Source organism: Hypoxylon trugodes (assembly GCF_022578975.1).
Source record: "Hypoxylon trugodes strain CBS 135444 unplaced genomic scaffold F4822scaffold_5, whole genome shotgun sequence".
Lineage (NCBI taxonomy): Eukaryota > Fungi > Ascomycota > Sordariomycetes > Xylariales > Hypoxylaceae > Hypoxylon > Hypoxylon trugodes.
Window position 1 is genome coordinate 3042600 of NW_026250020.1, and position 12105 is coordinate 3054704.

Below are 12105 nucleotides of genomic sequence, written 5' to 3' on the forward strand. Positions count from 1 at the left end.
AGGGGAACATTATTGTGTTCATCCTTAGAGGAATCGGCCAATCAAATCATTACTTTTTAATTCTCCACACTCGTATTCCCTTGCTGGTATCCAATGAAATCTTCTAAAACATATACGTACCCACACACCCCGCCATCCCTCGGGTCAGCCCGCAGCTATGACAAACTCGTGACCCTTTGCTTAAGTTGGAGATCTTGGGGTTTAAGTTCCGGCGTCTCCAGTTAATTTCCTTCCACTCTTTCTAATAAAGAGAAGCCACTGACTGGAAGTATCCATCCATAGTCTGCTACGGTGAGCATCTTGGCTCTACCAATTAATTAATGTCACGATGGCGAGAATATGGTATCGCACGTTTCGAGATTTCTTCTCTATCCGTCGACTGTGGCTCTTCCCGTTACTCGCGGGGACTTTTTGGTTTCTAACTCTTACTATCCTGCTAGTCCGCTGGCTAGCTATCGGCCGCCCTCAATATCCCGGACAAATGAATCCCTACGTACCGTTTATTAGCGACATTGCTGCGCATCAGTTCAAACCTGTGTTCATCATAGGATGCTGCGCAACAGGAATCACATTCATCGGGACCATGTTCGCGGTCCACCACGTCCGTTACTCGCCCCAGTTTTATGGGTTGACGGACGATTGGCCCTGGAGACAGACTGCTAGTCTTGTTGCTCAGATAGCAGGTCTAGCTGCCGCGATAAGTTTGACGAATCTTAGTATATTCGATACAGATGATGCGCATAAACGCCACCGTCATCTTCTCATGGGCACGTTTGGAGGATTGTTCGTGAGCGCGGTGATTACGACTGTGGTATGGTGGGACCAGCTTTCGGGCCCCACTGTCTTTAAAGGGCTGCGGAAATGGTATGTCTTGTGTAACTGCGCCCTCTGAAGGGATACTAACGTTAATATCATGATAGGTGTATTTTTAATACGTTTTTGGTGCTTTGCCAGTTCGGCTGTGGGCTCGCGTTTGTGATTTTAATGTACGATGGCCAGTTCAAAGCGTCGGGAATCCTTGAGTGGTGTCTGACTTATTTGGGCTCTTTCTGGTTGCTGTCGTTTGTTGGATATACGATGTAAGTCAATTTTACTGTAGAGACATTGGCTCTCAAGCTAACACGTAAAATAGGTTCCGAGAAGGCGAAGAGCCCATAATTGAGGGCGAGAACGAGAGACAGCCCTTGCTCGCTTAAGTTATCTGTACGATTAGGAACGGCTCGAACACGGGTCGGCTTAACCAAGTTGTGATATTAACACGATCGACTTTTGAAGCAAGTTCAAGTTCCTCCATCAACCTCAGGCATATGCATGATCCCCTTAAACGATTTAGGTATATCGTCAGTTACCAACAGCCGCGTACGCTTCGAAGCATTCTTAGGGTCGCCACGAGAATAATCCCAAGCACATCAACGGGGTCTTATATGGAGAAAATCGTGTTTACCCTGTACTCTCATTTTCAGCGCGTTCCTGATACACCGCACCCGTTCAATTCCCACTCTGCGGACCGAAGGTCAGAGGTCGCGGGCGACCCCACCAGTCGCACGGATTAAACCTCCATGCTCCGTTCCCAGCAGCAAACCAATACTGGATGACGTAGGGCACTACCCAAGGCAATGGAGGGAACGTGTGCCCAACCTCATAGGTTTTATCGGCGCATCCGAGCACGCAAGGAAACACGTCATACTACACAAGTCAATTCCCATATAATACCAAAGGTCGGATGCGTCAAACTCACTAGCATGGCAAGATTCCCGTTTTGCTTGGCAACCGTTTCGCCCTTATCCCAGGACTTCCTCAAACCATCATTATCCAAATCCTTAAACCCGAGGAAGAGATCAATTTCACTGTACAAATGGTCCGTGAGATCTTTACTAAACGAATCTATAATAGCTTTCATCCCATTCGGCCCTTCCCATCGGTAGTCTTCAGGTTTCGTAGTCGACGAATATTCTAACAACTTCTCTACCCCGCCGTGGAAGACCTCGTGTTGCTGCTTCGGGCCCTCCATAAGCCCGGGTTTACCGCTGAATTTTTCGATCTCGGGAAATATCGACGATTCTTCGGTGAAGTGGTGGTGGTTCATCATTTTGGCCCATGAATGGACGTAGAATAGGAGGTCTTTTACGTCCTGGGCGATATAGTTCTTGTCCGTTGAAATGGCCACATAAGGGGCTTGTTGGATTATGGCGTTCAGTCCTCTTATGATGACGTTATGAGAATGGGCCATTTCTGAGGCTGTGTGAACATAGGAATGCGAGTCCTAGAGATGAATTAGCCTAGTTGTTTGACTGGATATGCCATGAACTATCCGAGTCTACGTACCGTAAGGTAGGTTGATGGTGTCTTAATTAAGTGAAAGGGTTCATCCGCCCACGGCGCGTCGGAAGGTTTCGTGGTCATGATGGATTTGGTAGTCGGTGATGGTTACTGGAGTGATCTAGTAACTTTACCTAAGGTGGTGGTGAATGTGGTTATGTTCAAGATTTCGGGAAACTACAGAATCGAGGAAACCGTTTGAAGATAAAGCTATTCCTATCTTTCAGCTGAAACTGGGATACGCTGGCCAATGCACGGACTTACGACACAATAGCTGGCGACGACTAATGGAAGGATTTCTATTGGGAAGAGATACGACAGGGTCGTGGATCATGTCATTTACTTAGACGGACCATTTAGTTCATTGGCAACCATAGAATAGCCAATTGGCTACGCCATACGCCGCCAACCGACATGCGTCGACCACGTTGAAAAAATCCTAGTCCCTGAGGATCAGCGGCGTACTAAAGACAATGGAGTTAGTGGAGCATTACTAGGAATTTGTTAAGGTGCCTACACGGGAGATGCGTACGGTAGTACGAACTTTTTACATCTTTTGTATCATATAGTTCACAGAGGATGGAAGAGAAAGCATAGAAGCATATTATGATAGAATACGAACCCCAACCCGTGGTTGACGAAAGCCTTGCGAGTTTTACTGGAGATTTTGCTACCTACCTGGTAGTAGGCGCTTTGTGTTGATCGGGGTCGGTAATTACGGGCGCTACGCCGCTAAAACCATAGGTCTTTCAGGGCAATAAACGCGCTATTGAACCCCCAATAACCTCTACAATCTAACGCCTTTTTCTCTACACGACAGCTATGCCACGAAATATGGCTACCAAGCCAATCTCAAAAACTTCATGCGATTTTTATCGTTTTATTTAAAGGGTGGATGAATAAACAGAGGCGCATTGATTGAATTATGACTGCGGGTACATAGATTTCTGTATGAGGCTCGAGTTCAATTACCTTAACCCGACGAGGTTTTGTGTTCAATTTCCATCGCGTCGTCCGCCGGCGCCGTAGCACTAGAAGCATACGGGTCAACTTGCGTACTAGCAAACTTACGTGCCGGGACCTTATTCATGAAAAGAATATCCAATTCCTCATAAGTACGACCCTTAACCTCAGGCAGACGGAAATACGCCCAGATGAAAACGCAAAACGCTGTGCCGCCCCAGAAGAACCCCGTCTTTCCTAGTAAATTCCATTCGACGGGGTTCATCATGTATGCTTGTAAGAATTGCGAAATAATGTTGATGAGTTGGTAAGATGTGCGTGAGAGCACGACGGATAAGGGTCGGAGGCGGACAGAAGATGTTTCGGCGATGATACTGTACTGCAGCGTATTGTTAGTGGGGTTTAGGGGCTAGATGCGCTGTATTTACCTACTGCTAGGGGGCCAATTGTAAGGGAGTACACGAACAACCAAAGCACACAAAGACCTCCCGATGGCCAAAGGCCTTTGCCGCCAGCGGAGACATCTAGAATTCCGATGAGGAAGAGGATTATGGAAAGGAGCCCCATTCCGCCGACATATAGAGGACGTCGGCCCCAATATGTGATGAGCCACCATGACCTATGGCCGAGAATGTTAGAACGCCATCAAAAATAGGTGAATCGCAACGCGAACTTACAATACTGTCCCAACAAATGCGATGCCCTTAGCGCCAAGGCTGAGATTAAATGCCTGCGCGGTAGCCATGCCGGCGGTAGTGAAGAAGTAGGTTGGCGTGTAAGCAAAACTGCTACCAGAGAGGATCTGTCCCATGAAGGTAACACAAACGATCTCTGTTCGCCGCAAGTTTTCGCCCTTAAAACAGTCCAGGTATGTTGCGCCTTTTGTCGCCTCGGCCTCTATTCGGATTGTGTGGACCATCATAGCAAGCTGGTTGTTGATCTGTTCCTGAGTTTTCTCGCCGCTGAGCCTTACTATGGAATGCTTAGCTTGCTCTAGGCGCTCAGCGCGGACGAGCCACCATGGACTTTCAGGCGCGCAGAATACGACGACCATTAGGGGAATGGGCCATAACTGCTAAAAGTTAGATGGACTGCCTATAAGAATCAACAAGTTGAAGGATGGTTCGTACCCATTGCATAGCGAAAGGAATACGGTATCCCATTTCTCCTTCAATGTGAAGGCATCCGCGTAGCACTCCGGTAGCAAGGAGTTGACCAATGGCCCAACATAGGTTAACATAGGTAGTCAAGTAACCACGCAAATTAGTAGGGCAGACTTCAGACGCGTACGCAGGTGCTAGCGTCGCGAATACACCCCATGATAAACCACAGAGGATTTGACCGACGAGGAGCACCTCTCGACCGGGGGCGAAGAAAACGATGAAGATGAATGCGTTGATCACAGCTAGAGATATGATCATAGTCCATCTGTAACCAAATCTGGAAGCCATGTAACCGTTCATTAATCCACCTATAGAAGTCTATTAACTTCAGGATTTTCCCGATTGACGGGACGGAGTCCAGTGATAACGTACCAACAACAGCACCAGCAGTACTACCCATGTTCAAGGCGGTCTGCCATTCTCCCGTCACTTGCCAGCCAACTTTCTCGCCGAAATACTCCCCAAACTTCTTCTGAAATTCGGGGTAGGCGAAGAAGTTACCAATGAGGATAGTATCATATCTACTAGAGTAAGTACACATCTCCAACAGCAATGACAAATGCTTATGGACTTACCCTTCCATAACAATGGTCATAGAGAGCAATATAGACCAGAAGACGGCCTTACGGTTCTCCCGCAGACCCTGGAAGAGAGTCTGCGCATGTTCATCGTCTGTGGCTTGTTTGGCGTCGAGGATGGCGGTGTGCCCCAACTTCTCTTCCAACTCTTGGTCGGCAACCTTCTGGGCGCTACCAGCTTGGACTTGGGCCGCCATGATGGGCTATTATGGCGTTGACTCCAATGAAAGAATTGCCTCGTCGGGTGAGGCGTACTGAGAGAACATTGAGGTTCGTTCAAGGGCCGGGGAGGGGGGTCTTATATTGAACCACACTTGGGCGATTCCCATGTAACATGAATGTCACTAGAAGACCCATCTTCCCCATGGCGATGGAACCGATGGCCGCGTCAATAGGGACCGACCAATGGTAAGATCGGGGTAAGATGCGGAGGTTGGGGAAGTCTGGGGAACTAGTTAGATCTGGGTATCCATGCCCGCTCTGGTCTAACCATGTCCATCGTGCCACCTTACCCAGCATAGTCGAATACTGTTGACTTTAATCCACCATTCAGAATGCTTCACTTCCGACCCGAGAAAACCATTAAGGCGACGTGCCGTAACCTAGTGTACGCTAGAGTTTTTTCTGTCCTTCGCCGGATAGCAATTCGTGATATCAACCATCCTACTCCAAAATCTACCTCTTCCATGTGACAAGATTAGGAATTGAGGGCTGCATGCTCCTTCAAATTGATGTGCTCCATACGTCGCTATGTAAACACATGAAGTAGTGTTACCGAGTAACACGCCCACAGAGGTCACAACAATATCTACACTCGCATTCTCAACAGCATCGCGAAAAGAGGTATACTCTATAACCAGGATACCCCAATTACTTAGTAAATTGGAGAAGAAAATGCTAGCTTTCTTTGATACTAGCAATAACCCATCTAACGAGCGGGGCGTGACCAAGACCAGCAACATCAGGGCAAGTCGCTGGAGATGCGGCCCGAAATAGCGAAATAGGGTTAGTCTATCGGGCTATGAAGAAAAAATTGAACGCGAATTGATGGCGACGGTTTAGAAACTAGTTGCTGTAGTCGTCACCATGGAAGCATATGGATGAAAAGTCGTGGATGTGATATCGCGAATTTGCGACTGTCGAGCTTATGCTGCTGTAAACTCCAGGAGGGCGCTGAAAAAAAGGCACTTTAATTTCTAGAAAAGTATGTAGTGCGTTTCGGGTTTGAAACGACTATGAGAAGCTCTATAGGGTCTGAGCATCATCCTGTTGGCGTCTATACTTGAGTCCATCGCGGTCTTCAGAGACTTCTCTGAATATTTTGAGAGTTGGATTCATTGAGTTGCATGAAAATGTTAAAGTACCTAGAGGTACCGATACCTAGGTATCATATGTGGCTGCTTATAAGGACGTATGTGGCGGTGCTTAATAGGGTAACAATGCGGTAGATCCAACCTTGGAAGTCTTGGCGGAAATGCTCCATATTTTTAAGCTTGTTCTAGTCCACACTAAATTTCACACATAATTCCCAAGGTCTGGAATTAGGAATGGGACCGTGCACTCCACAAAAAAACATTCACAATTTCCTACCATTTATGTATTGCGAATTACACATCAAAGCCTAGTAAGCTCGTGATCAAATAATGCTTTCATCATCTAAGCCGTTGTCGCTTCAAATAGCTGAGCGTTTGCACAATGCAACCGGAAAAGACCAATTTGGACGTTTATGTATAGGCGGTTTCTTGCTTGAATCGTTATGGCATTCTGTCGTCGAGACGAGGTTTTTCAAGACTCCGCCGCTAGCCGTTAGAAAAGCCATGTTTAGAGCTGTCATCTTCTGGCCTGGTCTTTACGTTGGAACCGAAGCAGCCCTTAAATGGGCCGAATGGAGAGTTGAAAAAGCTAGGAGAGACGAATCTGAAAACGAAAGGTGATCGTGTTCGTGGGGGCTTCGTGTGGTTGGTACTACCCATTATTCCTGTATTACCTTTTCGATACCTCCTGGCATGATGAATGAAGCGACAATGCGGAAGCTCCCATACGCCAGTCCGCTTATAGTATATGATTCTTCACTCCTGACTGCATCGTTCGAATAGTCAGACGAGCCAAGGAATCTCATCATCCCCCACTGGGAAACATTTTCTATTAAATTATTACGTCCATAAAACTGCGTCTTGGAGAGAAAGAAGGCGACAATGACGACAATTTAAAAACACGAACTCAGTTCATCATGGTCACACGTTGAATGACGTGAGAAGAATGAGGGTATAGGCGGAGAAGATCGTTATTAGGGATGGAAAAGAATCACTAGACAATTGATCGTCATAGAAAGGCTCATATCGAGAGGAGTTGGTGTTCGATTTCCTAATGCGAAACTAGGTGAAGATATCATCAAGTTGTGTAGAATTGCGGCATCAAAACATTGGAGAACCACCACTAACGAGCAAATGATGCGATCAGCCCAACTAATCACGTCAACTCCAGTGCCCTTTACTGGATCCACAAATTCCAATCAGTCCCAGTCTGGCCATACAGCCTTACGCAATGGAAACCATCGCCGTACAATCACGACAGTCGAACACTCTCCAACTCCTGCATTATTATAATTGTATATGGTATATATACCAAATGTCAATACCCACAGATGGATTTCCAAGAACTTTGGGTACCATCCATCCAGCGGCGTCCTCGATCGTTTCCATGCTCCTCTCTGGTATTTATTCTCCTTCCCCGGATGCCGGAACATCAACATACTAACCCTGGGAGTCTTACGTCCTGTCAGTCATGATCGAGTCTCGAACTTACAGCATTTTGATCGAATTTCTACGACAAGAGTGGCCACGGACACTCTATTTGTGTCGAAATAGCCTGCTTGAGAGACGCCTAGCCGCTAGCCTCCCTACTAGTTCCCGTACCTGAATCAGCCACATTCCAAGATATACCCCCAATACGAGTAATCCAAATGTCCAGCCATCAGTCCTTTCCCCAATTTCCCCGACTTCCTGCAGAAATTAGACGCCTAATCTGGATTCATGCCCTACCTAGAGGCCGTATCCAACTCTTTGCCAAGAATGTCCCTTGGGAAAACTGGCGTCTATTACCGCCACTTATTGCTCATGTCAGCCAAGAATCACGAGAAGTCGCTATTAACAACTCAGTTGTTCGAGGCTTCCCAACCGCGGAGGACGTTCAGACTACCACGTGGTTCATAGGCTCTCGAGACATCCTCGAACTCCATAGCGGTTATCCGTATCCATTATCGAATCCAGAACCCTTCTTCTCTGCAGCGGAGAGAATAGCTATTAACGCTGGCGATTTCGAAGGGGAAATTGAAGTGGTTGTTAGAGACTTGATCGAGGGACACCGCTTTCACAGCGTGAAGATGGTTTATTTAATAGTCGATCAAATTGAGACAGCATACTGGCCTAGATTTAGACCAGATATAACCGAACAAGACAAGGGAAAAGGGTCGATTCTTGACTTATGCAGTGACGAGGATCAAAAGAAAATCGATGCATATAAGACATGGGCTCGCTTCCAGGAGATGTCGCCTGTATTCCCTCGACGTGACGAGGTGGAACTCGCTCTCAGATCAAGTTTGGATAAGGTCATATTGGACGAGATTCGTGGTTACCATGAGAGATTATTACATCAGGGCAGACACCTCGAAGATGCGGCCAGGGGATCATTCCCTACGAATACACCCATTAGTTCGGATCATCCGTGGATACTTCAGCAGTGGAGGCGGTTGCCCGAATTCCGGCCAGCACTTTTGGTTTTAGGATGGCGATAAAGGGGAAAATGGTTAACGAAACGGCAGAACGATTAGGATGGAATACACAGCCAGATTGTGACATAGATGTTCATCATTCCCCCACGATTAATTTCATGGTGCACCTAGCCTTCAATTACTTAATACGTTGGACTGTTATATATAATCAAGATAATTCTGGATGATACCTAGGTACTTAAGTACCTTGACGAAATACTTACACACGGAGTAGTACAAGCGGAGTAACTCTCCTGTGGCTTGCATCTGTGGCTGGCTGAGTTGGTGGGTAATCAAGGATGATCCAATCAAAGTGAGACCGGCCTTCCCGACACGTTCAAGGTTCCTCCCTTTCCATTTTGAAGGATTTAGCGGAGTTTTCCCGTGCCGAGGTGGGATAGGTGGCTTGCTCGCTCACCTCCCCTGTTCCCTTGCTTTATGTTAAGGGACCGAGCGAAGAAGCTTCGTAACACCAACCAACACCAACTATTTGGTGGTATTGTAAATTTGTCAATTCCTCTTCCAAGATAACTAATTGCCAATTGACCACTCGATACTACTAGGTATCAGGTTTATTATTTCAATGATTCAATTCATCGCGTTTGATTTATAAGAAGCGTTGCATTTACAATGGCTTCCAAGCAACGATTCTCAGGTTATCCGATCGCTAAAGAGGGTCCCAAGGTGGCGTACACGCCGACCGTCGATAAGAATCCGGCCTTGAGAGGATGGGGTTTGATCATCGCAGCCAAGCTGTACGTATGGACTCATCAATTGATATTCTTTCTATCTTCATGGCATTCACTGATACGATCCTTAGTATTAATTATTCTCCAACCCTCGCTGGAGCTACTTGGAAAAATGCGAAGCTCGGCTGCGTCAAGGATATTCCAGGGTTAGAAGAATACGATTGGCGTCTTCAGGTGTGCCGCCCTCACGTACATTTATGAAACATCAAGCAATTGACAATCTTCTCAGCCAATTGTCACGCCGCTCGTACCTGATGGTGCTGTTCAAACTAAGGCGGAAATCACACCAGATCTTTATGAACCTCAACCTGATGATTTAGCTGGCCGTTTCTACTCCGTCGCGGATTATCATGACCTTTTCAAATCTGGAAAGCTGACACCACTTCAAGTGGCCAAGGCCTTGCTCCCGTTAATCACTCGAGGACAGAATCCCCCAGCTAAATACGAATCTGCTTGGACTGTCACTAAAGAGGATCGCGTACTCGAAGCTGCTAAAAAGTCTACTGAACGGTATGCTGCCGGTCAACCCTTAGGTGTTCTGGACGGAGTTCCGATAGGAGTTAAGGATGATGTAGACGTTGAGGGGTACATCGCTCACATGGGGCTCGCCTTCGACGCATCCAACCCGTTCTTTAAGCCTGCGACTAAGACAGTATGGCCTGTAGCCCAATTGGAAGCTGCTGGCGCGATCGTCATTGGCAGACAGGTCATGCATGAACTCGGCTCCGACGTCAGCGGCTGTAATCCCGCATGGGGAACACCAATAAATTGGAACAATCCAGCGTATTATCCTGGTGGCTCGACATCTGGTGGGGGTTCTGCGCTTTCTGCTGGGCTGGTACCTATTTCAATTGGCACAGATGCGGGAGGAAGTGTTCGCGTCCCGTCGTCGTTTTGCGGCGCGTATGGGCTTAAGCCTACGCTGCATCGTGTGTTCACGATGAAGTCGTCGATTTGTGTTATTGGTCCCTTAGCTGCGACCGCTAATGATTTGGCTATTGCGTATCGTATTAGTGAGTTTTCCCGCTGTTCTTCCTCTTCTAACCTCTCCAACCTAGCCGCCTTCGGGTGATGAACTTGAAAACACTCACAATGACCCGATTATTCGTGGACCTTGCATGCTGACAATTGTTATTATAGTGAGCGCGCCCAACCCAGAAGATCCAATTCAGGGCTCTTTTGCGCTGTCCGTCCCGCCTAGCCCTACTGCTAAGAAAACAATTGGCATACCCCGGGAATGGTTTGACCAAGCCTCTCCCGCGGTCCTCGACGCTACTCGAAAAGCGGTCTCCTACTTTACAGACAAGCTAGGATACGAAGTCGTTGATATCGAGATCCCGTACCTACCAGAAGGACAATATGGTCATAGTGCATGGGCACTGACTGAAGGTGCCGACCACCAGCGATCCCGCGCCGCGGATCCGGATAACCCGTTCGCGGGTCTTAACTACTGCAACCAACTTCTGATGACGGGTGGCTTTTACACGTCTGGTATTGATATGATTAAGTACGGACAATTGCGCGAATTACACATGCAGCACCTTGCATACCTATGGAAGAAATACCCCGGCCTACTGATTGTGACGCCGACGACTCCCGAGGCCGGCTGGAAGATTCACCCTGGCGACCAGGCGTATGGGTTCAGTGACGGAAACTTGACCTTCCGCAACATGATGTACATCTGGCTGGCCAACTCGACGGGCTGCCCTGCCGTCACGGCGCCTGTGGGCTATGCCGAGCCTGAACAGGGCGACGGTAGGCTACCGATTGGCCTGATGGCTATGGGAGAGTGGGGCGCCGAGGAGCAGCTCCTAGGCTGGGCCAAAGAAGCTGAGGCGTACTTGAACGGTGTTTATGAGGGAGGCCGTTATCGGCCTAAGGGGTGGGCTGATGTTGTGAAGATCGCCAAGGACGTCAAATAGATTCAGGGATGAGGCTCCAGGATGGCGATTGCGCGCATATCATCGTCGTGGAGCCCGATGACAGACGTAATGCAATAGTAAGAGATTGCTTTCGATGGAAGGTCCCTAGGTTTTTCAGACTTCAAGAGCTTAGACCGTACTAGACATGGGGGGTGAAGATGTTGGTATGTACAAGTATTTCGATTACGATGCTTTATTGTCAACACTTACCGTTTAAGACTTAGCGGTGTATAGGGGGTCGACGAGCGTTACTTGTTATTGAAGCTATTCAGACAACCCCACGCTGTTTGTGAGGACATTCGACATCACTGCTAGAGCTTGACTTATCGTGGTGATTTTGGTAAATGATATTGCCTAATGATTTGCCCGGGGCGAGAAGGTTGAGTTGATATATTATTCACTCGTTGGGTCGCAAAGCTCACTGGTGTTTATGCAAATCGGTCGGGTCACCAACCCTCCCGCGCATCTGCGTACACACGCTCCTTGGACGCTCAATCAATGACTAACACTATGATACACCCTTCGACTCCAAAGGGGAATCAAATAAGCTATACCCACCTTAATATCACATCGATATGGATTAATCAGGACGTAGCATCTACCAACTTTAGATACCTAGAGGTAGGTATCGAAGACTAGATG

General features: G+C 47.6%; 5 protein-coding genes across 5 annotated transcripts; 3 read left to right on the plus strand and 2 right to left on the minus strand.

Annotated features, from left to right (window-relative positions):
- Positions 1–328: 328 nt before the first annotated feature.
- F4822DRAFT_429705 (Frag1/DRAM/Sfk1) lies at positions 329–1196 on the plus strand (the record flags this gene model as incomplete). The annotated part of the gene is made up of 3 exons (XM_051461149.1): positions 329–864; positions 921–1079; positions 1133–1196. The coding sequence occupies 3 exons, from the start codon at positions 329–331 to the stop codon at positions 1194–1196; spliced, it is 759 nt and encodes a 252-aa protein (XP_051314867.1).
- Positions 1197–1488: 292 nt separating this feature from the next.
- F4822DRAFT_429706 (uncharacterized protein) lies at positions 1489–2403 on the minus strand (the record flags this gene model as incomplete). The annotated part of the gene is made up of 3 exons (XM_051461150.1): positions 1489–1686; positions 1739–2263; positions 2326–2403. 3 exons carry the CDS (start codon positions 2401–2403, stop codon positions 1489–1491), a joined length of 801 nt encoding a protein of 266 aa, XP_051314868.1.
- A 444-nt stretch (positions 2404–2847) lies between these two features.
- Positions 2848–5388, minus strand: F4822DRAFT_269128 (sugar transporter). The gene is made up of 6 exons (XM_051454677.1): positions 5021–5388; positions 4818–4966; positions 4413–4753; positions 3960–4354; positions 3715–3901; positions 2848–3661 (listed from the first exon to the last, which is right to left on the minus strand). The coding sequence occupies exons 1-6, from the start codon at positions 5218–5220 to the stop codon at positions 3293–3295; spliced, it is 1641 nt and encodes a 546-aa protein (XP_051314869.1). The 5' UTR covers positions 5221–5388; the 3' UTR covers positions 2848–3292.
- A 2446-nt stretch (positions 5389–7834) lies between these two features.
- Positions 7835–9216, plus strand: F4822DRAFT_269140 (uncharacterized protein). Its single transcript, XM_051454678.1, has one exon. It carries the CDS (start codon positions 7986–7988, stop codon positions 8814–8816), a length of 831 nt encoding a protein of 276 aa, XP_051314870.1. The 5' UTR covers positions 7835–7985; the 3' UTR covers positions 8817–9216.
- Positions 9217–9422: 206 nt separating this feature from the next.
- Positions 9423–11463, plus strand: F4822DRAFT_429709 (amidase signature enzyme; the record flags this gene model as incomplete). Its single annotated transcript, XM_051461151.1, has 4 exons — positions 9423–9547; positions 9613–9715; positions 9771–10554; positions 10682–11463. The coding sequence occupies 4 exons, from the start codon at positions 9423–9425 to the stop codon at positions 11461–11463; spliced, it is 1794 nt and encodes a 597-aa protein (XP_051314871.1).
- Positions 11464–12105: the final 642 nt, after the last annotated feature.